General features: G+C 35.5%; 1 protein-coding gene across 1 annotated transcript in view; it reads right to left on the bottom strand.

The window, feature by feature from the left end:
* LOC140845376 (centrosomal protein of 162 kDa-like) overlaps positions 1 to 23,044 on the bottom strand; it is an 88,045-nt gene that overhangs the window by 41,160 nt on the left and 23,841 nt on the right. The window contains 9 exon segments of the mRNA XM_073219456.1: positions 181 to 271; positions 273 to 406; positions 653 to 783; positions 5,854 to 6,112; positions 6,958 to 7,240; positions 11,418 to 11,499; positions 12,085 to 12,276; positions 17,831 to 17,864; positions 17,867 to 17,949. Of these exon segments, the coding sequence (XP_073075557.1) occupies positions 181 to 271; positions 273 to 406; positions 653 to 783; positions 5,854 to 6,112; positions 6,958 to 7,240; positions 11,418 to 11,499; positions 12,085 to 12,276; positions 17,831 to 17,864; positions 17,867 to 17,949 (1,289 nt within the window).

Here is a 23,044-nt window from a genome sequence, read left to right as displayed (position 1 = left end):
TCTTTTCCCCATGGGATCGATGTAGGCTCTTCTGTGAGGAGGCGCTCAGGAACGTGTTCTTGTCTTACACAGCGGATACATCACGTCAGCAACTCCAGGAACAAAGGATGACAGTGCATTTAGCAGGAAGTTCTAGTTCTTTTTTAATCAATAAAAAGGAAAAAGAGGTATGTCTAGTACTTTGGCTTGAAGAATATAATTGTCTTGATTCAGTTTGAAGAGCTCCTTCTCTTGTTGTCTGTTTAGTTCTTCCATCTTATTTTCCAGCTCTCTCCTTTTCTGAGAATGTGACTTTAATTTGGTCAATTAGGGCTTGTGCCCCCCTCCATTTTTCCTCTGCTTCCTGAACTCTTTTAAACATAATTAGTTCTGTCTCCTTTATCCCACCATGGCATCCTGAAGAATCCTTTTAAGGAAGAGCATTACTTCATTGTAGCAGATTTACATATTAGATTCAAACACAGGTGGTTAGGAAAAAAAAAAACCCCAAATGATACGGTTCTATGTAAGAAAACCAATGCCCAATATGAGTGATTAGGATATCACTCTTGATACAAAAGAAACTTCATGTATTTCATTATTTATAATTCAGTTTTGACATAATTATAGAACATAAAAAATTATGAATATTCTTTGAAAATCCAATACCTACATTCCGAGACTGAACACAGGACCCTGTTTCTGCAGGATGTGCAGACTTCTCAGGAGTCAGGCAGCTTTGAGTTTGGGGAGCTGGTCTACCTGAAGCTGCAGGCTTGAGGAGTTTTGTCCCAGATAAGATTTCTAAACAAAATTGAATGTGTATTCAGCAATTACATAGCAGTAAGCACTAATATGCTGGAACACTAAGTTAAATGAGGATCTCAGGGTAGGCTGATGTCTAACACTCCAACACAGCTGCTTCACTGTACTCAGAAGTGCTGCCCATTCTACTCAATGCTGGCACAGAAGGCTAATTGACCCAAGATTCATGTCAAGTGACAAATGGAGTAAATAAATGTGAGGAGGATGTGGATTGGGATCATTTCAGGCTTTACTGTTTTTAAATGTTATTCACATGTTCACAGCAATAACAAATAAGAATATCTAAATGATGACTCAAAAACCAGATAACTTTATGAAGCATTTTAGTTAATATTAACTATGCTTTCAAAGCACATTTTTTAATAAATAATGTATATCAAGTACAGTATCAATGGAATAATACAAATTGCGTGGAAACTTCATAATGGCTAGTCTATATCTGATTTAAAGATAAAATTACAGTACTATTATAATACCTTGAAAATATGTATTATTTAGAAAAAATGTGATTAATGTATATTATGGTCAAATTTCCAGCTTTTAAAGTACTTTGTAAATTCCCAAATAGGAATAATTCTAAAGCCAATAAGTTACTGATTTAATAAAAAAAAAAAAAGTTTAAGGTAAATACCTAGAAGAGATCTTGAGGCCCACATTCAAGTACTACAGGTTCTGAGCCGTACACTCAGTAAAACTTAACTGCTTTAGAGGTAAATGAAGAGTTTGAAATTTATATTTTTAATGTAATTTCTTCAAGACACTAACTTTTTAGAAGTAAAATTTGCTTTTTCATTAAAAGTGAAATAATGGTTATTAAAGATTTGGAAAGTATAGTAAAGTCAAAAGGAGAAACAAGTCACCTCACCCAAAGATTTCTTTCTAATCTTCTGTGCGGACACGGGGAGATTTTCCTTAGAGTGTTATCATCATGTTTAATGGGACTGTTTGATGTAGGTTTTCTCAAGGAATTTCTTAAAGCGTTCATAAAGAAACCAGTTTTGAGTCACTGTAAAAGCAGGTGTTAATCATTCCAATTCACTTTAGTCCATGAATGTGGCCAGTGACAGGGGTGTGATCTGCTAGCACTGTGGTTCCCTCTAGGACATGGCAGCCAAGGGTGGCAGGTGGCTTCTGTTCGAGTTGTAGTCAGCCAGTGCTTTTTTTATCGAATTCTCCCTTCCCACGTTCTCAATTTTGATTTCTCTAAAGTAATTATTTCAATAATGCTACAGGGACAGTATCTTTTCTTTATACATGAAGAAAATTTTCTTGGCTATAAATTCCAAGCATGAAAACACTGCAGAATCTGGAACCCATGAGCCCTTCTTGAAAAATGATGGATTAATAAGAAAGTTCAGTCAAATAAGAAATTAATCAAAATAATTCCAGTATGGAGAAGCTTTGGCTAAAGGACTAGGGAAAAGCATTCCACCTGTTTGGTAACAAGACCAAGATCTAACCTCAAAAGCTCAGGGACTCAAGGTTGCAGGAGAGAATATAATAAATATACCTTAAACAAGTAAAAATAAAACCAACAAAAATGGGTAGGAGACGTGTGAGTAGGGGATGCACACGTTTCACTGCTTTATATTTCATACAAAGGAAAACTGAAAATGTATACAATTGAAAAATGTAGTTAAAAACAACATGGTTTTGGCAACCTTTGGGGGGTTTAGATAATCTATTTTTTTAATGGAACTTTTGGGATGTAATATTTCTTAGGATGAAGTTTCTTACAGATTTAAGTAAAACTAAATCAAGTATTCTATTTAAAAAGATTTTATAAAGTATGATCCCAGTCTTATGAAATGTTCTGTCCATTTATACATATATTTGCCATTCTCCTTCCTTCATCCATGCTTACTTCTATCTGCAGATGGACATACACATGAGAAGTATAGAATGTGCACCCAGTTTGATACAACTGTTTCTGGCTCAATTATTGCCTTCTTTTTACTTATCTGTATTTTGGAATTTTTAAATAATGAGGAAGTATCTTTTGTGACAATAAATTTAGTAGTCTAAAAATAAAAACATAAGAGTTAATGGCCAAAGAAAATCAATTTAGAATAAAAAGGAAAACAACCACATAACAGGTACGGCTAGCTGCCAAACTCCTTTCTCCTTGATAAAAGAAACCTAATTTTGCCCTGAGCAACAATGTGCCCAGTTAAAAATATTCATCTCCCTGGACTCCATGCAATTGGGGGAGGACATGAGATCAAAGTTCTGGCCAATAAGATGAAAGCAAGTTTCCTCCACTGGGCTTGGGAAGTGACTATTTTTCTGAATTAAAGTTGATGATTTAACTAGCACAAACCTTTTACCTTTTGCTTCTCCTCCTGACAGGGCCTGAAGGTTGGGTAGTCATCTTATTAACAATGAAGACAAAAGTCATGGACTAAGGATTTTGTAGCAGTAAAAAAGGGATCCGATTCCTTGCACGGTTGTATCAGCTCTAATTGTCTATCCCTGGCTTCTCTGATGCATGAAAAAAGCAGCCTTTTATTTGAGGACGCCCCAGTAGTCGGTCATCTTTCCCATCTTAACCAATGTTGATCCCAAGAGCATTCTCTAGACTTTCTGTACACTACTCTCTATCTGAGAGCTGCTTCTCAGACAACCCAACCTGCATAACCATCCCAAAGAAATTACAGTTCTGAATAAAACTAAAATTGTTGTGGGCAATTTTACAATGAAAAGAGATTTTTAAAATTCATACTTAATAGTCTAATGAGAAAAAGTAACTCAGTATAAAAATAATCATGGTTTATCACTGTATAATCTAAACTTTAGTGATGTGTTCTATTTTTATTTTGGTAGTCACAAACACTAACATTTTGAAATAGGGAAAAACACTCATAAAAATATTATTGTCTTCAACTATCAACCTCTACGTCATCCCCCTCTTTTCTTTTCCACCTACTGTGACATTACTTGTGTCTTCATTCTTAGTAATTTCAATATACTCACAGGTGAAACTTGCGACCCCCTGGCTTCTGGCTCCTTATACTTCTCTCCACCTAGCTACTTATGCCCACTGGCATACTCTGTGTCTTTTTCTATTACCAGTAAATCACTCCTGATTCTCAGTCTCTGGCATTTACTCTCTATCAATCCTGTCTCCCACCTCCCTGATAGCTGGATTCCAAGAACCCTTTGACCCCACTGGGACCCACAGTCTATTGTTCCTACCTGTTTCACACTGTACCACACCACTTGATGTTCCTTCTTCCTTCATTACTCAACTTAAATTCCACATACATCATTAGCCCTGTCTTCCTCCTCTCAGTTGGCAAAAAACACTCTGATCTCATCTCCTACAATCCTCTTTGCTTACTCTGCCCTAGCCACATGGGCTTCTCTGCTGTTCCTTGAACACGCCAGGCAATCTTTTGTACTTTAGGACTTCTGCACTATTTCATCTTTCTGGAATATACTTCCCCTAGTTATCCACATGGCAACTTTTTTATCTCCTACAAGTCTTTGTTCAAATGGCTCTTTTTCAATGAGGCCCACTTTGCCTACCGTATTTAAAATTGTAACCTGCTAGACTCTACCACTAACACTCCTGCTGTACTTTCCATTTTTCTTACATATAACATCATTTTCTTATTTATTACGCTTCTTGTTAAATGTCTGTCTCTCCTCATCAGATGAAAGTTCCACAAAGATGGGAGAGGGTAAATATCTCTGCCTGTTTTGTTTACTGATGTATTGCATGGGCCTTAACTGCCTGACCAAGGTAGGTGCTCAAAAAGTATTTGTTAAATGAATGAATTTGGATAAAGTAAACCTCAAAAAATGTTGGAGGTTAATTTATCTAAAATAAATAAATAATATTAAAAACAAAACTTCCTCTTCTTGCTCCCAAAAAGTACAGAATGAACACTCCTAGAACATTAATGAAACATTTTCATACTCCTCTTTATGATTCTAAAACTGAGAAATGTTCCAGGTGCTTTTTTTAATCTTAGGTACTAGACCCAATGGACGGTTAATTTCTAATGAGTAGATGACATCACAGACAGAGGTTCCACAGAAAAGAGAACACAAAAGACTTCTTAGGAGAAGGGATTAGGGGTCCCTAGGTTAAGAACAGGAGAAAAGGATGCTTGTATTAATCCTCTACAATCATATTTCTGTCTCTCCAGAATAAGCAATCTACTCTCTGTTCTCCTTCATGCTGACAAAAATCAGCCCTAGGCTTCCCATCTCATATGCACAAGTTACCACAGCAAATACACGCCCACAAGGACAGAAGTAGCAAGTCATTAATGCCTAAATGATTTTAAATGTAGTCAAAGTGGTCCTGGAATTCACAGTTGTAGGAAAAGGCCAGGAAAGATACTGTAAGCTAGAAATGAATTTCCAATAAAGGTAGCTCTCCTCATGACAAATATCACCACATAACAATGATAAAATTGGTCATTCATTCAATTTAATCACAAAAGAAAGGACAAAATGCTTCTGGTTTCCTTGCTCTCCCTTCTCCACTGGTGTCTAAAGGTAGCAGAAATGTTGGTCTGACCTGAACATTTCTATTTCTTTTAATAGCTGAATGGGCTTCTGAGTTGAATATAGTCAATATAAATGACTACATTAGGAAATAACAGAAATACTGTGATGTACACAAATGTGTATTATGTGACATGTAAAACATCCTGCCTCTCCAAGTCTATACTGAACTACTCTCCAGATAATTTCTATATTGCAGGTTACCATTTGCATTCTGAATTGATTGTTCTTCTCTGGAAAACATTTTGGATGTTACAAAGCCAGCCAGATGAAGAGGGGTTTGAAACTCCCATCTTCTATTCACTTCCCACACTATGGATCTCACAGCAGGAGAGCCCAGAACTAATGACAAAAATCTTCTGTAAACTGAACCTTTCAGAAATGGAATGTAGTACCTTAAGATTAATCCTTCTTTATGAGTAAGGAAGGAAAGTTCACAGAAGAGAAGGAAATAGGGAGAGGAAAGAACATGGAAAGTAAACTAATACACTATATGCACAGAATTCTATTATGAAAGGAATATATGATTACCTTTTTTCCTAGTTTGATTTGATGTGGGAATGGATCTCAAGTTTTTGCTTTTCATGTCCTTTGAAGTTTTCTTTTCAAGAGTAGAAAACGTCTTGAATGGGGAACTGGGTTTGCCATAGCCTGAGCTCCTAACTGATGCATATAGTGCACTCTGGAGTTTTCTCTTAAGTAAAAGAAGGGCACGTCCAGTCTCCTTGTATGGCACCTGTTTACCAGTTACAGCCTCTTCCTCTCCAGAGCTGAGCTGAGATCTGTAAGTCTATGCACAAGTACAAACTTCAACTATAGTTGTAAACATTTAACAGATGGCAAAACCATAATGATTACTAAAAAACAATTTACAGAAGACAAATCCCTATGTTAAAATTCTCTAAGTCTAATTCATCAGAATTTTAGTATTTTGAAGCACATCTTCAAAGTCAGAACTAAAATAAGCAAAATAATAAACAGCTTGCAGAAAGCAAGATGTGTAATTTACTAGTATGAACATGGAGGAGAGCAGGGATGAGCACATTTTGAAGTGACATAAAATCTTATCTCTTTTCTCTAGCTTTCTCAAGATGAATGTTTATTAACACCCTGCTTTAACTACACAAGCTCTGGAGATGATTTATAATAAATGTGTAACTCAAAATTATAAAATAAAATTGAATATTGGAATCATAGAAACCAGCAATCAGAACAGATCAAGAACAGAGAAAAAAGGAACAGTGAAATAAAAGCTCTTAACAGTTGAGAACAGCATTTATATGAAATGCCAACTCACATAGTAGGTGCAGAATACAGACCTACTTGGGAAAACTGAGTAAAAAGCACTAGAATGGTGAATAAATTTTATTTTCTTATACTACTCAAATCCTAGACTATGTTTACTTAAAAAAGTGAAAAATAGAAAAGATGACTTCTAAAAGAAAGCTAATGTTATAGTGGAAATTTCCAGTTTGGGGACTGCAAGGTGTTATAATAAATATTGTTCACAAACATACAGGATCTATATGGAGATTAGTGTCTAACTAATTGCATTAGCTTAAGAAATAATACAGACAATATTAATATAACATAATTTATCAAAATGTCAAATCTATTTAGATCATAAACACTTACTTTATTTAATTTGTCATCCTGAGGTAATAATGTAGGACCAACAGATATGTTTTTCTTCAAAATATCAAGGTACATTTTATCTGTATGTTCTTCCATAGTATTTACTCTTGGACAGCTACTTTCTATACATTTGTTTGTTGTCATTTGTAAAACCACATTCTCTTGAGTTCTGTCAAAAAATTGGTTCCCAATTTGTGGCTCTTGAGATATAACATTTGGGTTCATATTCAGGGGTGAAGGGCTAACAAATTCAGTTTCTTTACTATCAGCCAATTTCTTACAGCTATAAAACAAAACAGTACATAGATAATGAACCCTATATGACTCCTCAAATATCAGTTTTATTAATACAATGCACATACACATAATATACATATAAATATATTTGTATTATTAACATATAATATTTAATGTATTTAATATTTGTAACTATTCAAATTAGGTCATTAATGTCAAATACATTATTTACAATTCTGGCCTAAAGTATATTCACATGGTATGATATAATTGCTTTAAATTTTAGATAATTCTAATGCAGTACAACACGAGGGATGACATGAATGACTGTGAGACCTACATCAAAGCAACGCCAAACCAAGCAAGACTGAGACTGCTTCTGTGCTAGAAAAAAATATAAATTTCTAAGTGGACTTTTGGTAGTATTTTTTTATCAATAATATTTTATAAAGTCAACATGCATTTGAGGCAGGAAAAATATTTTATTCATTTCTAGAAGAAACTAAAGAAGTAATTGTTATTTATGTTAATGAGGCATGGGGTATAAATATTAAAAACCATAAATTTCATCACAGTATAGAAAAACTTTAAAGTAGAACAGGAACATCACTAAGATTTTGAAATAAATCATTTCTGTGGTTTAAAACACCTAAATGCAATAGAACATTTTAGACAACTGGATCTTAAAACTATGGGAATCCCTTAAGGAAACATCCTAAATGTGGTTAAATATCAGCATATTCTGGGAGTTCCAAAAAATATAGTCATTGCTGTTTTCAAACTAATAATGGTCAATTAGATAATTTAATTTTATAATTTATAAAATGAGATTAAAAAAATTAATAGGTTACCATTTCCATAAAAGTAAGGTAGAATGGCTTTTTGGTAATTGTTAGAAGCCTTAAAGTAGCTAGAATCATTAGAAAATAAAATAATTCTTTCGCTCTTTGTGGTCGCAGAACCTGACTAGATGCTCATCAAAACTTGCCTGTGCCAGTTAAACTGCATTTCCTCCCTGCCTCAAATCTGGATGGGTCCGTTTTCTAGTCCTTCCCTTTAGAATGGGAGTGCTCTGGTGACAAGAACCTAAGATACGTGTTGTTGGCTTAATGGCTGGGTTTTGGACAAGGCAGCATACGAACCAGAGGCCAGAGGGAGGCAGTGCACATGTCACAGTGGCAAACATTTGTTAAACTGTCACCTGCAATAGTTTATGAGGCAGACCACATGGCTACAGAGTCTGGGGTATCAAAGAGAAATGGCAGGAGAGAACAGCGAGTTCTTAAGTGCCAGCTACTACTGGCTACTTTTGGCAATTTACGATAAGAAAGATGAGCTCACAATAGAGTGGGCCAGTCCGAGAGAAGCAATCAAAGGGAACAGAGAGTCTAGAAACTCAGGGTTTCTTAGGTTCACTCTGTATCTAGGTTTAAACAGTAAGATTTGGCATTGAAAAATGCTATGAAAAAGCAAGATTTCATAAGACTTCTTGTTTGAAAAGAGTGATTCAGTTCCTAGGCAAAGATCATATTAAAGGTGTCATCTTCCCACTTAAGGTTGTTATTCCAACAACAGCCAGACAGCTGCAATTAAACTGAGAGAAAATAACAGGGGGACAAGAGAGCAAAGACACAAAGCAGGCTTAAAACACCTTTGTCTAGCAAAAAGTTGTAACTGCAGTTGTTGGCACATGGGACTGAATGGAACCAAGTGGATCAGAAGCCTACTTAACTTTTTGAAGGAACTGTAATGACAAAGAAACCACAACCCTACTTAAAAAAAAAAAGCCAGAGACTTGTTCAGGAGCTTTAACCCACCAGCGAGTAGGAAGTGACCAAAAGGAGGGCATCCTCCAAGATGGGCACGCCCACACCCAAAAGCCCTCTCCGGCTGCAGCCAAGGGTGACAAAATGCAAGACAAATCTGTCCCGGAGCTATACAGCTAGGAGCTATGTGGAACAATGTATTATAAGGCAGCTCCTTCTTAAGAGCCGAATAATGGCCTGATTATGGAAAATTCCCAACTTCAAAGTAGGAGGTCTTTATAAGGTCTTTCCAGTGGATTCTGAAGTTGCATTACTGACTGCATAAGGAAACCAAAATCAAAAGTGTCCTCAGAATTTCCCTTTCTGAATGGGAGTATTTGTTGCAGTTTTACATCATTGGGTGCGGGTGAGGAAGTCACTGCACAGCAGACAATGAGGAGCTAAATCAAGCCTGATGGAGAGGACTGTGCTTCACCTGGCAATCCTGGCCATTCACATGGACACAGCCCTGAATGGGACTTTGGGTTGTTTGCTTTGGGGATGGGATGAGGGGGTCTTTGTATGAAAAGAGTGAAATGCATACTTGGCTATTAGAAAGGTAGATTCTATAAAGACTGGCTAGATGCCTAACAAACTCGTATTTCACTTTTCTTTCTGAGCACGTAAGCAAACCCCATTTTCCAGCCCTCTTGGACCTTGTTATCTAGACATACTGGTTCTTGTCAATAGAATATGAGCTGCAGGGATACAAATGATTCTGTGCTGAGGCAGCTAAAAGGAAATATTCTAAGTCATTTTTTTTTCTTTTCTTATCAACTGGTTGGTTGAGACCATAACAACATTAAAACCATGTGTCGATGATCGAAGTAGTCTAGGTCCCTAAATGATGGTGGAACAGAGTCCCTCCCCAGCCCCACAGACACACATATGATATGAGCAAGAAATAACTTTCTGATGATGTTAAGCTTCTGAAATTTCAATGGTTATTTGTTATAGCAGCTAGGATTGCCTACCCTACAGTTTACTAAAGAGTATTTGGATGTGTGTACTAAAGTTTATACTACTGACATTTCTATAATTATTGTTATGTCTTTAAGGTAAGTATTCTGGTTTTCAACTTCTTAACACAAGCATAAAAAACTATATTTAGAGTTCACATTACTAGCATGGTTCCACCTATGCCCACAAACACACACGATGGGTAAAGAGAATCTCTTCAGTTACACTACCAGAGCCCTAAACAGCAATCCTAAGTGGGCATAACCTGCCCGTTATAAATGCCAACGAGCATTGGAGACCAGCAGAACAGCAGACTTAGCATTCAAGTGGGTGGGCTTTAGAGTAAGCTTTGCTGCATCATTTTCTCTCAACCAGCACAAATGCAGAAACAGGGCAAGCAACACTCCAAGTGATGCACACGATGGGGATATGGTACTAGTAGGGCCTCAAAATGTGTCTGTTGAAAACACAAATGAATGAATGAATATGTGAAAGGATGATAGGCTTTTGACAGAAATATTTCAAGGAGATCAGAGAACTGACAATATATGTGATTCAGAACACAGATTTCCCTGGTTTTAGCCATGTGATCTTGAGCAATTTATTTAACTTCTTTAAGCCTTATTTTTCTTATCTATGAAATGGGGATAGGATAATGATGGAATACACTTCAGGGAGCTGTTCTAAGATGAAATGAAATCTAATATGGAAAGCACTTTGTACAGTAACTCACCTACAATAAAATGTGATAAAAATGGTAGCTATCATCATCTGGTTCTGGAGAGAGCTCCACCGCTGGACTGGTTCACTTCACTTTCATCACTTGAGTAACAGAGATAAAGATGCCAGAGGATCACATGAGATAACGGATGTGATACCCTAAGCATTACACATATGTAAAACTGTCTTACGACAAAGTTGTTGTGAGGTGCTACTCTGTGTGCTGGAGAATAACAGCAAGGTCCCACAGGTTTCCCTAAAACGGCACTGGAGCAGGAGCATTTCCAGGAAGCCCTCATTACTCTTGTGACCAAAGACTCACCTTGTGAGCTACTGGCTGGTCTGTGACTAAGTGTAAAACTAGCTGGTTTATAAAGAAGGAAATCTATGACTCATATACAGAAGAAAATTCATGTTCCCTCTCACTGTTCAAATCAACTATCTGAGATATGTAAAGCTGAAAGGATTTTGTTTTTCAGTGAAAAGCTTTAAGACTACTTAATGGTAGCAACTTTTTTGGTAGCATCAGCCTTTTGTTTTAATTTTAGCATTAGAAGAATTTTGATGAACTAAGTGAGGACTAATAAAGAAAGCAGTGACTCACAGGTAGACTCATACAAGTTTCCCATTTATTAATCATTCACTAGGAATGATTAACTAGAACAAATGACTCTAAAATTTTTCAGTGACAAGGCAATAAACAAACAAACTGTACAATTCATTCCAAAAAACTCATACCTGACAGGTTGTAAGTCAAAACCACTGACTCCAAAGGAATTTATTTTCATAGGTTTCATCAGCTCCTCTACTGTGGGCAGATCTAAGAGGGGAAAAAAGTTAGAACAGCAACCAAAAATGTTTTGTAAATTGCTAAATTTAATGTCACCACCAAAATTACATTTTCTGATTGACACACTTAGCAAAATGTCATTAATAATAAGCCCCATTTCCCACTGTAAACTTGCTTGTACCAAAAAAAGAAAAAAAACCTCCTTTGATGTTTACATTTGAAATACATACGCGTATGTACTTGATAGATCTATACCATTTATGTATGGAATATCTAAATATTAAATGTATGTATATGGGTGTATCCACACACAATCTCTTTCTCTGTTCTCTGTTCAAAAAGTAACTCTGTTCAAAAAGTAACTTCAGTACATGTACATGGAAAAGGGTAAAAAAATTGAAAACACTTAAGTGATTTCTTCATTTGGTCAAGGCAATTGGAGGAATAATTGAAATTTTATCCCATGTTTAACTTCACAGTTAAAACAATGATTCCAAATTTCATTTGAACCCTTTAAATAAATTCCGAGATGAGAAACTATCATTATAGAAACTGTATTTAAATTACAGTACACTGGAAACTGTTCAGAGAGAGTCTCAATAAATCAACTTTTACCAGATTCTGTAGTAGAGATGTGTTTAGGGGACTCTCTATCTTCCTGAGGATGATCTTTTGCTGAGCTCTTGGCGTTCTCCCTTGCACTGCTCCCAAGTCCTTCCTCCCCTGCATCCCCCCCAGAATGGGCTAGATGGTAATAGGCCTGATGCAAAGCTTCAATGTCACTGCTGCTTCGCCCACAAGAAACAGCTGTTGAAATATAAATGTGATCTACAGCATAATCACACAAATACATGAGAAATGTAAAACTCTAATATTATCCCTTAGTCTGTTAGGAATGGTAAACAAGGCAATAGGACAAGGCTGATATAAATACAAACATTGGTAATACGCAGCATAGCCTACCAGTATGACATCACAGCAGGCTCAGTGTGTCAAGAGCCTGTCCTGACAAGGTAACTATAAAATCTAACCCCAGGAGTTATTGCCGTCTCTTCCTACTACGCTTAATCAACCCCTCTACGTGGGACAAAACGTCCTAAATCTCCCAAACTGACATAATCTTCCAAGAACTCTCTCTCCCTTACCATTATCACTCACACTCTCTTTCCCTTCCTATCTTTTTCTCTCTCTCTCTCTGCTTTCCTGTGCCACACAGCATCTTGTAGTCTGCATTTCTCCAGCTGAAATTCACTCCTCTAACTTTACGATCCAATTTCTTCTTCTCATCAGCCCTGCAGAGACATCTGACACTGCCCCCTACCTGGGGCTCTTCCTTCTGCACAGGTTCTTCTCCTTGTTCTTCCCACTACTGTTTCTCCACCTTTTATGGTCAGTGACTGATCTCAGGGCTCCACCTTTAGCCCCCTCCTAAAAAGCTCTCATTTACTTTGTTTTTGGCCAGGCTAATTTCAACAAGACCCTTAGCTTAACTATTACCCATGTGCTCATGACTCCCAAATCTGTCTTTTGTCCTTTTTTCTGAATATTAAACTTTCTAACAGACATTTAGATTGTTAAGGAAATCATATTTAACATATCCCCAATTGAATTAATTATATTCCCCAACAAAACTTGCTCTCCACTACCTCGTTTTGGCTGATGGCATCACTATTCACCCAGTCAGCCAGATAAGAAGGCTGATGCCATGGTTACTTCACTCACCCCTCCTTCCCTATTGAACTCCTCTGCTACATACTAACTGATAAATAAATTCTGGAAAAAAGAATTCAAATAACCTAATGACAATAATGATTTAAGATTTTTATGAGTTATTTTCTTACTCATTTTGTACCTTTCATTACTAACAGTGGAATTTTCAGAATTAGAGAAAAGAATACAAGAGTCATAGAAAAGTGGAAAAAAAGAACAGAAACAGGGTGACCAGCCTACTTTTCTCTTGATACCCACGGTCAATTTTAGTGCTTAAAATATAATACACATCCTCCTCTCCCTCTGTATAAGTTGTAACTTGCACAGTATACACTTCTGAGAGGATATTTCCAACTCTAAACATAAGAGGTCGCCAAGTGCCACATATAAGACTGTGTTTAAGAATGCTTTGCAATGGGATATCCTTCTATCTAATGTTTCAGGTTACCACTGCTATTTGAAGCACACCCAATAAATATGATTTGCTTAAATAAATTAAAAACAAAAAAGTAGGGACACTGTTAGAGAAGAATCACTAAGACTTAGGTGGCAGGGATTTTCAGTAGGATCTGAGGAAGAAGATCTTGCCTGCTAAGGTGAGCCTGACTTTCCCCCTAAACCATCCATCAGACCCAGAGTAGCATGACTGAGGGAGAAAATTAATCTTTATGAAAAAAGAAAAAAGGCACAAGGTGTTTTTTTCTCTTCTACAGAAATAGCACAATACTTAAGTATCTGCTGAGTATATAAAAAATATATGACACGTAAATAGCATAGCAGTACTGAATGATTATACTTAATTTAACAGATGTGAGGTGTCAAGAAGAGGTCCTAGGCTTAAAGCAACAGTAAACACTCAGAAAAAGAAATGACCTAAAAGTTAGAAATTAGAAATGGAAGACAGAGAGGTATGAAGGGCTGTTCAGAATAGAGCAGGGGAAGTACTTTTCTCTTGAATCATGAATCCAAACTGATATTAAAAATAATTCCAAGGTCATATGAGTTAATTTTTTTCATGCATTTTATGAAAAGGGCTAACTTTTCTGCCTTTTAAATTAAAAAAGAAAGACCCACTGTGGTCAAGAATAAATTACTAGGGGGAGCAAGGCCTGAAGTGGGCTCTCAGTTAGGAGGCTCCTACAATAGCCCAGGGAAGAGATGATGGCGGCTGAGACCAAGGCGGTGCCGGGAGAGGGGCTGAGGGGCGCTCAGATTCTCAGCATGAGGAATTAACAAGGTCTGCAATGATTAGATGCTGGGTGTGAGAGAAAGAGAAGAAAAAAGGGGGACTCCATGGGTTTGGGCCTGAGCAACTAGAAGGGTGACAGTGCTTTCAGCAGAGGAGATGGTGGTCAAGTAAGGAGTGGGGAGATGAAGAGGGCAGATTTGGACACCCCTGTAGAGGGGAGGAGGAAAGTACAAATCAGGTGTCCTTGAAGCCCAGTGAAGAAAGCATGTGAGGGAGAAAGAAGTGGAGGGACTGACTCTGCTAAGGGCTGCTAGTGGGTCAGCTAAGATGGAAACTGAGCACTGGATTTAGCACCATGGAAATCATTTGCACCATTCATTACTGAAGCTCTCAGGCACTGTACCATGCATGAAAAAATTCAGGTTCTGGGGTGTGGAAGAAGCTGGAAGGAAAAGCAAGCTCTTAACTCCAGTTTCTGCTGCTGTGTGGGGAGTCAGAGCAGTAAGTTGCACCCAGACTAAAAGGCATCATGTTACTGATACCAGCAGGCTCCTCTTAGTGAAGACAGACAGGTAGCAGCTGGGAGTTCAGAAGGAGGATTCCTCATTCGTAGCCAATTAATGGGCTCCTGGAATATGTAATGAAAACAAACAAGCCAAAGTAGTTCAGAAGCAAAGCAAAGTAGTATTTGGAGAGGCGACAGCAGCAGTGGTTTTATGAAGGTGTCAGAGATCTAATCACCGCCATTTCCAGTAAAAAGCAATTAAGAATAATTACCAAGTTCCCTTAGGGAAGAGACTCTGCTTCCTAGCTATACCCTAGGGCTGTCACAAAGTAGATGCACAATAAATATCTGCTTGTTGGCTGGCTGACTATCATGCATGGTACCTGTTACCTCATTTAATATTCACAACACCCTGTGATATAATAGTGCCAAGAGGAGACATACCAATTAAAAAAAGAAGACAGGACTCTATGTAATTATTTTATATACTACTGCAAGTCAAGATTTTTCCACTTTAGGAAGTTGAAATATATCAAATCTTGTTTTGCAGAGCCAAGGGTCTAGTCATGGAACAATACTGTCACCCTGACTGTTCTAGTCATACAGCCAAAGCTCAAAATGGTACTTGCCCATGAGATAAATGGAAATATGCAAAGGCTAGCTCTGGCCCTCATTTTTATAGTTACCAACCTTTCCAAAATAATAAAGTACAAAAAATTTCATAAATATTATTTTAAAAAGATGATCTTTGATAATGCATCATCTGAACCTGTTTAATACTGGAAGAAACATGGTAAAAAACAAAACCAAACAAAACAGCCCACTGATCTTTTTCACTTCTTAAACCGATTTGAAGATTTTCAAATAAATTTTTGAAATACTAGATAAATTTAATACCCCACAATCAAGAAGTATTTATACTGTATGCCTTCAGGTTTTTAATTATAATTTGTACTATTAACAGAGGACTGGTATAAATAATAAGAAGAACCATACCGTTGCTACTGCTGGTTGAATCTTAACAATATATGCAGCACTATACATGATCTCAATCGACCAAACCAAAATCTTGTTATAAAGCGGCTTAGAGGCACTAATTGTCCAATGTTACACAGCTGATAACGGGCCAGGCTGGGAATATAAACACAAGGCTACACAACAATAAAATCATATGGTACTATCTTCCAGTAACTGACTCATCAAATTATTTCCGAGTCAAGAATATTTAAGAAATAAGACCAAAACACTGTAGTTTAATATTACTGCTTGGATAATCTTAATAGAATTTTTATTTTCAGTAATACATTTTTTTATTTCTGAGTTTTTCTTATAACCTACAGCAGTAATATTCATACTGTGTTTTATAAAAAAACACATTTTCAGAGAAAATCATGGGTTCTACAGATGTTTGGAATTTCATTTAAAATTATCCTTTAAAACATAAGAACTATAATAAAAATTAATCTGTACATGCAAATGTGCCATGTATGTAACTGTAATATTTTGAAGGCCACTGGAGTGGTAACTTTTGTCTCCTACTTTGTTTACATGTGTATCCTAGAATAAAGTTTCTCTGGCCATCCTGTACATATATGAACTTCCTTCATGGGTCTACAAGATCTACACTGGTCTTTTAGAAGAATTCATGTCTGCTTATGAAAATTGTACAAGTGGACTGACTATCATGGCACATATGTTTCATGTATATAAATAAACAGCAGTAAGACAGAGGAACATGTGCTCTGCACATGCTTCCATCGTGGCAGAACATTCTACTGGGTAATAACAAGTAAGGGAGTAACATGTATTGATGGGAAATTCTGTTGTCATTTTTTCACTGTCATATTTGTATTTTAATATACAAGTGGATGAAATAAGATAGTGGTGACTCTTAGAACGGCAGTGACTAGAAAGAGGAAATCTGAGCGGGCTTTGTGGTTTCAGTCATGTTTTGTTTTTTTGATCTGATTGCCGGTTACATGAGTGTGTCAGTATTTGAAAGTTCATCAACTTGCACTGTTATGATACACTAACTTTTATATAGGCATATTACACTTCAATAAAAAGCACAAAGAAGTAAAAAAATAAAATGCAAGCAGATGTTTGGAGTTGGTTAGTGATTTATCATTTCTATTGCTCTTTTTTCCCAAGTGTCTGGATTGGTTTAATTGAGCCTTGCAAAGCAAGCTAATTAAGACGTTCCATGTGCAAGTATTTGTGCAGTAACCCAGTAATATTTTTATACTATACTACAATAACAAAATATAAAAACATACTGGAAGTCTGATGATGATATAAGAATATAACAAATGCCTGTAATTTCTGATTTCAAAAGTTCAAAAATTTCAAAAGACCATTATTGTTCTAACTTTATAAGTAAATATTATAAATGTAAACATGTTTATACCAAAAAAATACCATTTTTAACTACACACAGAGTATACTACATGAGATTTCATTTGGAAATAAGTATTCCACCTACTGCTTTAGAAAAAATTTTGAAAAAACAATCTTAAAGACCTTTACAACTTAGAGTGTAGATGGTCCTAGGCATTTCAGAATTTGGAGATGTGATCTAGCTTTTACCTACACACAGGGAACTATGGAAAATCAAAGTAAGTCCAAAGTCTCATTTTTCCTGCACATGGCAATTTTAACTGAACACTTTGGAGGGCCATAGAAAATTAGTTATTATTTCCCTACAGTGCTATACTTTTTATCAATAGCATTTATTCATTTATTAATAAGTATTTACTTGAAAACACACTTGACTTGGCTTACTAGCATTAAGTGTCACAATTAATAAATTCAGGTAATTTAAGTTGTCAATTATGGTAGAAAATGTGAGAGTTAAAATTTTATTGTCAACATAGTTATTATACATATTATTATATACAACATATATTCCCCTGGAAGTGTAATCAATTAATAGAGAACAGCCAGTTTTTCACTTTTACCTGTTCCTGTTATTTCATTATCAGTTATTTCTGGCAGGGCTTTTTTGGCTTAGTTGTTGCTCTATCCTGTTCATCAAGGTTGACCTCTGCAACAGAGTCTAATGAATCCAGCAGCTCCACTGGAACGACATAAAAAAATATATATTAGGAATATAGAGAACTTTGTATAGTTTCTTTAATGGAACATTTTAATTATATGCAAGCTGTATAAAAACAAATAAATATTTACATATAAAGAATATGTAATCATGTATCTTTCACAAGCATGCCTTTCTTAAGTACAAGAGATCAGACTTGCATCAACATACATTATCTGTGCTTGTATATAGGTCTAATGTACATTTAGGTGTAGAAGGCAAAGGGGATGAGGAAAGTAACAGAAAGAAATATTCTTTTTTCCCCCCAGCTTTATTAAAGTACAGTTGACAACTAAAAATTGTTATTTTTACAATTGTAATTGTACAATTTGATGATTCAATTTATGTATACATTGTGAATACATGTATTTACCACAGTCAAGCTAATATATCCATTACCTTATATAGTTATCTTTTGTGTGCGTGCTGTGAGAATACTTAAGATTTCCCCCTCAGCAAACTCAAGTATACAATATTTTTAGCTATAGTCACATTGTTAGACCTCCAGAACTTACTTATCTTGCATAACTGAAACTCTGTACCCCTTAACCAACATCTTACCATATTCTCCTCACCCAGCCTCTGGTAACCGTTATTCTGCTCTGTTTCTGAGCTTAACATTTTTAGATTTCAGACATACATCAGATTATGTAAGATTTGTCTTTTTGTATCTCGCTTATTTCATTTAGCATGATGTCCTCCATAATATATTATGTATGTTACACTTTCTTTATTCATCCATTGATGGATATTTAGGTTGTATCTATATTTTGGCTATTATAATGCTGCAATGAACATGGGAGTACAGATTATCTTTGAAATATACCCAAAGGTGGGACTGCTGAATAATAAGGTAGTTCCATTTTTTTTTTCAGAAACCTCCATACCATTCTCCACAGGGGCTCCACCAATCTATATTCCCACCAACACTGTACACAACTTCCCTTGTCTCCACATCCTCACCAAAACTTATCTTTCCTTTCTGATGATAGTGCTTCTAAGTGTGTAGTGATATCTTTTTGTATTTCTCTGATGATTAGTGAAATTTAGCATCTTTTCATATACCTATTGGCCTCTTGCATGTCTTTTTTTGAGGAATGTCTATGTCTATTCAGGTCATTTGCTCACTTTCAATCAATCTGGGTTTTTTTTTTTTTGGCTCTTGAGCTGTATGAGTTCTGTGAATTTTGGATATTAACCCCTTACCTATTATATGGTTTACAAATATTCTCTCATTCATTCCATAGGTTGCTTTTTAGTCTGTTGTTTCTTTTGTTATGCAGAAGCATTTGTTTGATGCAATCCCATTTGTGTATTTTTGCTTTTGTTGCTGTATTTATAGGACCATATCTAAAAAATTATTGCCCAGTGCAATGTTAAGAAGCTTTCTTCTTGTTTTCTTCCAGTAGTTTTGTAGTTTCGGTCTTTAAGTCTTTGATCCATTTTGAGTTAATTTCTGTAGGTGGTGCAAAATAAGGGTCCAATTTCTTTCTTCTGTACGGGGATATCTAGTTTCCTGAACACTATGTATTAAAGAAACTATCCTCTCTTCATTGTATATTCTTGGCAGCTTTGTTGAACATCAGCTGACCATAGATACATGGATTTATTTCTGGGCTTTCCATTCTGTTTCATCAGTTTTATATCTGTTTTTATGTCAACACCATATTGCTTTCACATCTATAGCTTTATAATATATTGTTATACCAGGCAGTGTGATGCCTCCAAGCTGTGCTCTTTCTCAAGCTTGCTTTCACTATTTGGGGTCTTTTGTGGTTGACCAAAAATTTTAAAATTGATTTTCCTGTTTCTGTAGAGAATGACATAGGGATTTTGATAGGGATTGCATGCAGACATGTAGATCACTTTGAGTAATATGGACATTTAAAAAAATACTCATTCTTCCAGTCCATGAAAATGGGATGCCTTTCATTCATCTGTGACTTCTTTAACTTCCATGTTTTATACTTTTCAGTTTAAAGGTCTTTCACTTCTTTGGTTAAGCTTACTCCCAAGTATCTTATCCTTTTGGTTCCTGTTGTGAATGGGATTGTTTTATTGATTTCTCTTTCAGATAGTTTATTGTTTGTGTATAGAAAACAAGACTGATTTTTGTATGTTGATTTTTTTGCTGAATTCGTTTACTAATTCTAACAATTTTACGGAGTCATTAGGGTTTCCCATGCATGTGATCATGCCATTGGCAGCCAGATATAATTTTACTTCTTCCTTTCTGATTTGGGTATCTTTTATCCTTGTCTTCTCTAGTTAGAACTTGCAGCACTATGTTGAACAAAAGTGGTGAGAGTGGGCATCTTTGCCTCGTTTTGGATTATAGAGGGAAAGTTTTATCATTTTTCCCCTCCGATTGTGATGTTAGTTGTAGGCTTTTCATAGATGTCTTTATTGTGTGAGGCAGGTTCTATTTTGTTGGGAGTTTTATGAATAGATGTTGAACTTTGTCAAATGCTTTTCTGATGTTTATTGAGATTATTAGTTTTTTTTGCTTTTATTTTGTTAACATGTTGTAACATACTGACTGTCTTGCACATATTGAGCTATCCTTGTATCCAGGGATAAATCCCATTTTGTCATGGTATATGATCCTTTTAATGTGCTGTTAATTGTGAGGGGTTTTGTTTGTAATTATTTTCATCAGGGATATTGGCCTGTAATTTTCTTTCCTTCCCCTCTTCTTGCTTTACTACATTTTACTATTATCAACTAACTTTAAGGTAATTCATATCAATTGTCTCTGTATTCTTTCTGAATAGTATCTTCATAGTATTCCAGCATGTTGTTATCTTGCAATCAATATGTAAGTATTTACACCATAAAACAGGCAAAATCTACAAAATAAGGCTTTTTCTTTTCTTCCAGAATCTTTTTGTTAAACATATATCAACATATCACTGGTTGGGACCCTGTAAATTACTTTTCTTCTTTAATTAACTATGTTTGTTTTTTCAAGATTTACTGAGGCAATACTGTCAAATAAAATTGTAATATATTCAATGTGTACAACATGATGATTTCATATATGTATATATTGTGAAAGGATTTCTGTTAATTACATCCGTCACCTCACATGCTGTTTTTACTGTTGAGAACACTTACTTTCTACTTCCTTACCAAATTTCAATTACATAATATTAATTGCTCATAATGTTATACACTAGATCCTTAGAACTTATTCACTCATCTTATAACTTAATATTTGTACCTGTTTACCAGTCTCTCCCATCCTCAAACCCCCAAGCCTCCTGTACCCTCCATTCTACTGTTTCTATAAGTTGAACTTATTTTTTAAGATTCCACATAGAAGTATTACTAGGCAGTATTGTCTTTCTCTGTGGTTTATTTCACTTAGCATAATGCTCTCCGGGTTCATCCATGTTGCAAATGGCACAATATCCTTCTTTTTTAAGGATGAAAAATATGTCATTAGTATATATAGTCCACATTTTTATTCATCCATCAACAGGTCATTTTCATACCTTGGCTATTGTGAATAATGCTACAACGAACATGGGAGTTACAGATATCTCTTTAAGACTTCATTTTCTTTGAATATATTCCCAAAAGTGGATTGCTGGATCATACGGTAGTTTTCTTTTTAATCTTTTGAGGAATCTTCATACTGTTTTCCATACTGGCCACACATTTATATTCCCACCAACAGTATATGAGGGTTCCCTTTTCTTCACATTCTTGCCAGTTTTGTTATCTCCTGTCTTTTTGATAATAGCCATACTGACAGATGAGGGGTGATACCTCATTGTGGTCTGGATTTGCATTTCCCTGATGATTAGTGAAGCTGAACATCTTTCCATATACCTGTTGGCCATTTATATGTCTTCTTTAGGAAAATGTCTATTGGGATCCTTTGACCGTTTTTTAAAATTCAGTTGTTTTTGACTATAAAGCTAGATGAGTTCCTTGTGTAGTTTGGGTATTAACCTCTTCTTGGACAAGTGGTTTGCAAGTATTTTGTTCCATTCACAGAATGCCTTTTCATTGTGTTGAAGGTTCTCTTTGCTGTGAGAATTTTTTTAGTTTGATGTAGTCCCACTTCCTTATTTTTGCTTTTGCTGACTTTGTTTTGGTGTTAAATCTAAAAAATCATTGCCAAAACCAAAGTCAAAGAGCTTACCTCCCATGTTTTCTTCAGCTGTTTTACAGTTTCAGGTCTTATACTCAAGTATTTAATCCATTTTTAATTGATTTTTGTGTATCATGTAAGATAATGGTCCAGTTTCATCTTTTGCTATCCAGTTTCCCAAATACTATTTATCGAAGAAATTATCCTTTCCTCACTGTGGATTCTTTGTGCCTTTGTCAAAAATTAAATGATCATATATATATTTCTGGGTTCTCTAACTGTTCCATTGATCTCTGTGTCTATTTTTAAGACCAATACCATACTGTTTTGATTACTATAGTTTAGTAATATAGTTTGAAATCAAAAAGTATGATGCCTCCAGCTTTGTTCTTCTTTCTCAAGACTGCTTTGGCTATTAAGGCTTTTTATGATTCCATACATGTTTTAGGATTATTTTTCCTATTTCTGTGAAAAATGCCATTGGAATTTGATAGGAAGTACACTAAATCTATAGATCATTTTAGGTAGTACAGACATTTTTAGAACATCAATTCTTTCAATCAATAAGCACTGAGTATCTTTCCATTTATTTGGGTGTTCTTCAATTGCTTTCATCAATGTTTTACAGTTTTAAGTGTACAACTCTTATCTCCTTGATTAAATTTATTCCTAAGTTATCTTATTTGTTTTAATGCTGTGGTAAATGGAATTGTTTCTTGTGATTTTATTTTCTTGAAGTACTTTTCTCTGGTCTTGATTTCAAGATGATGCTGACCTCATAGAATGAGTTTGGAAGAATTCCCTCTTTTTCTGCTTTTGTAAAATTTTAAGAAAGATTGAAACGAATTTGTTTTTGAATGTTTGGTAGAATTAATCCGTAATGCCATATAATACTAGCCTTCTAAAAAAGAAAATTTTCCTAAATATAACAAGATGGATTCAAAATAAACATAAGGTACATTTGTTGAGAAAATT

Source organism: Manis javanica, chromosome 13, assembly GCF_040802235.1.
Source record: "Manis javanica isolate MJ-LG chromosome 13, MJ_LKY, whole genome shotgun sequence".
NCBI classification, from domain to species: domain Eukaryota; kingdom Metazoa; phylum Chordata; class Mammalia; order Pholidota; family Manidae; genus Manis; species Manis javanica.
The sequence above is the reverse complement of the archived record's forward strand: the minus strand, read 5'-3'. Positions and strand labels throughout refer to the sequence as shown.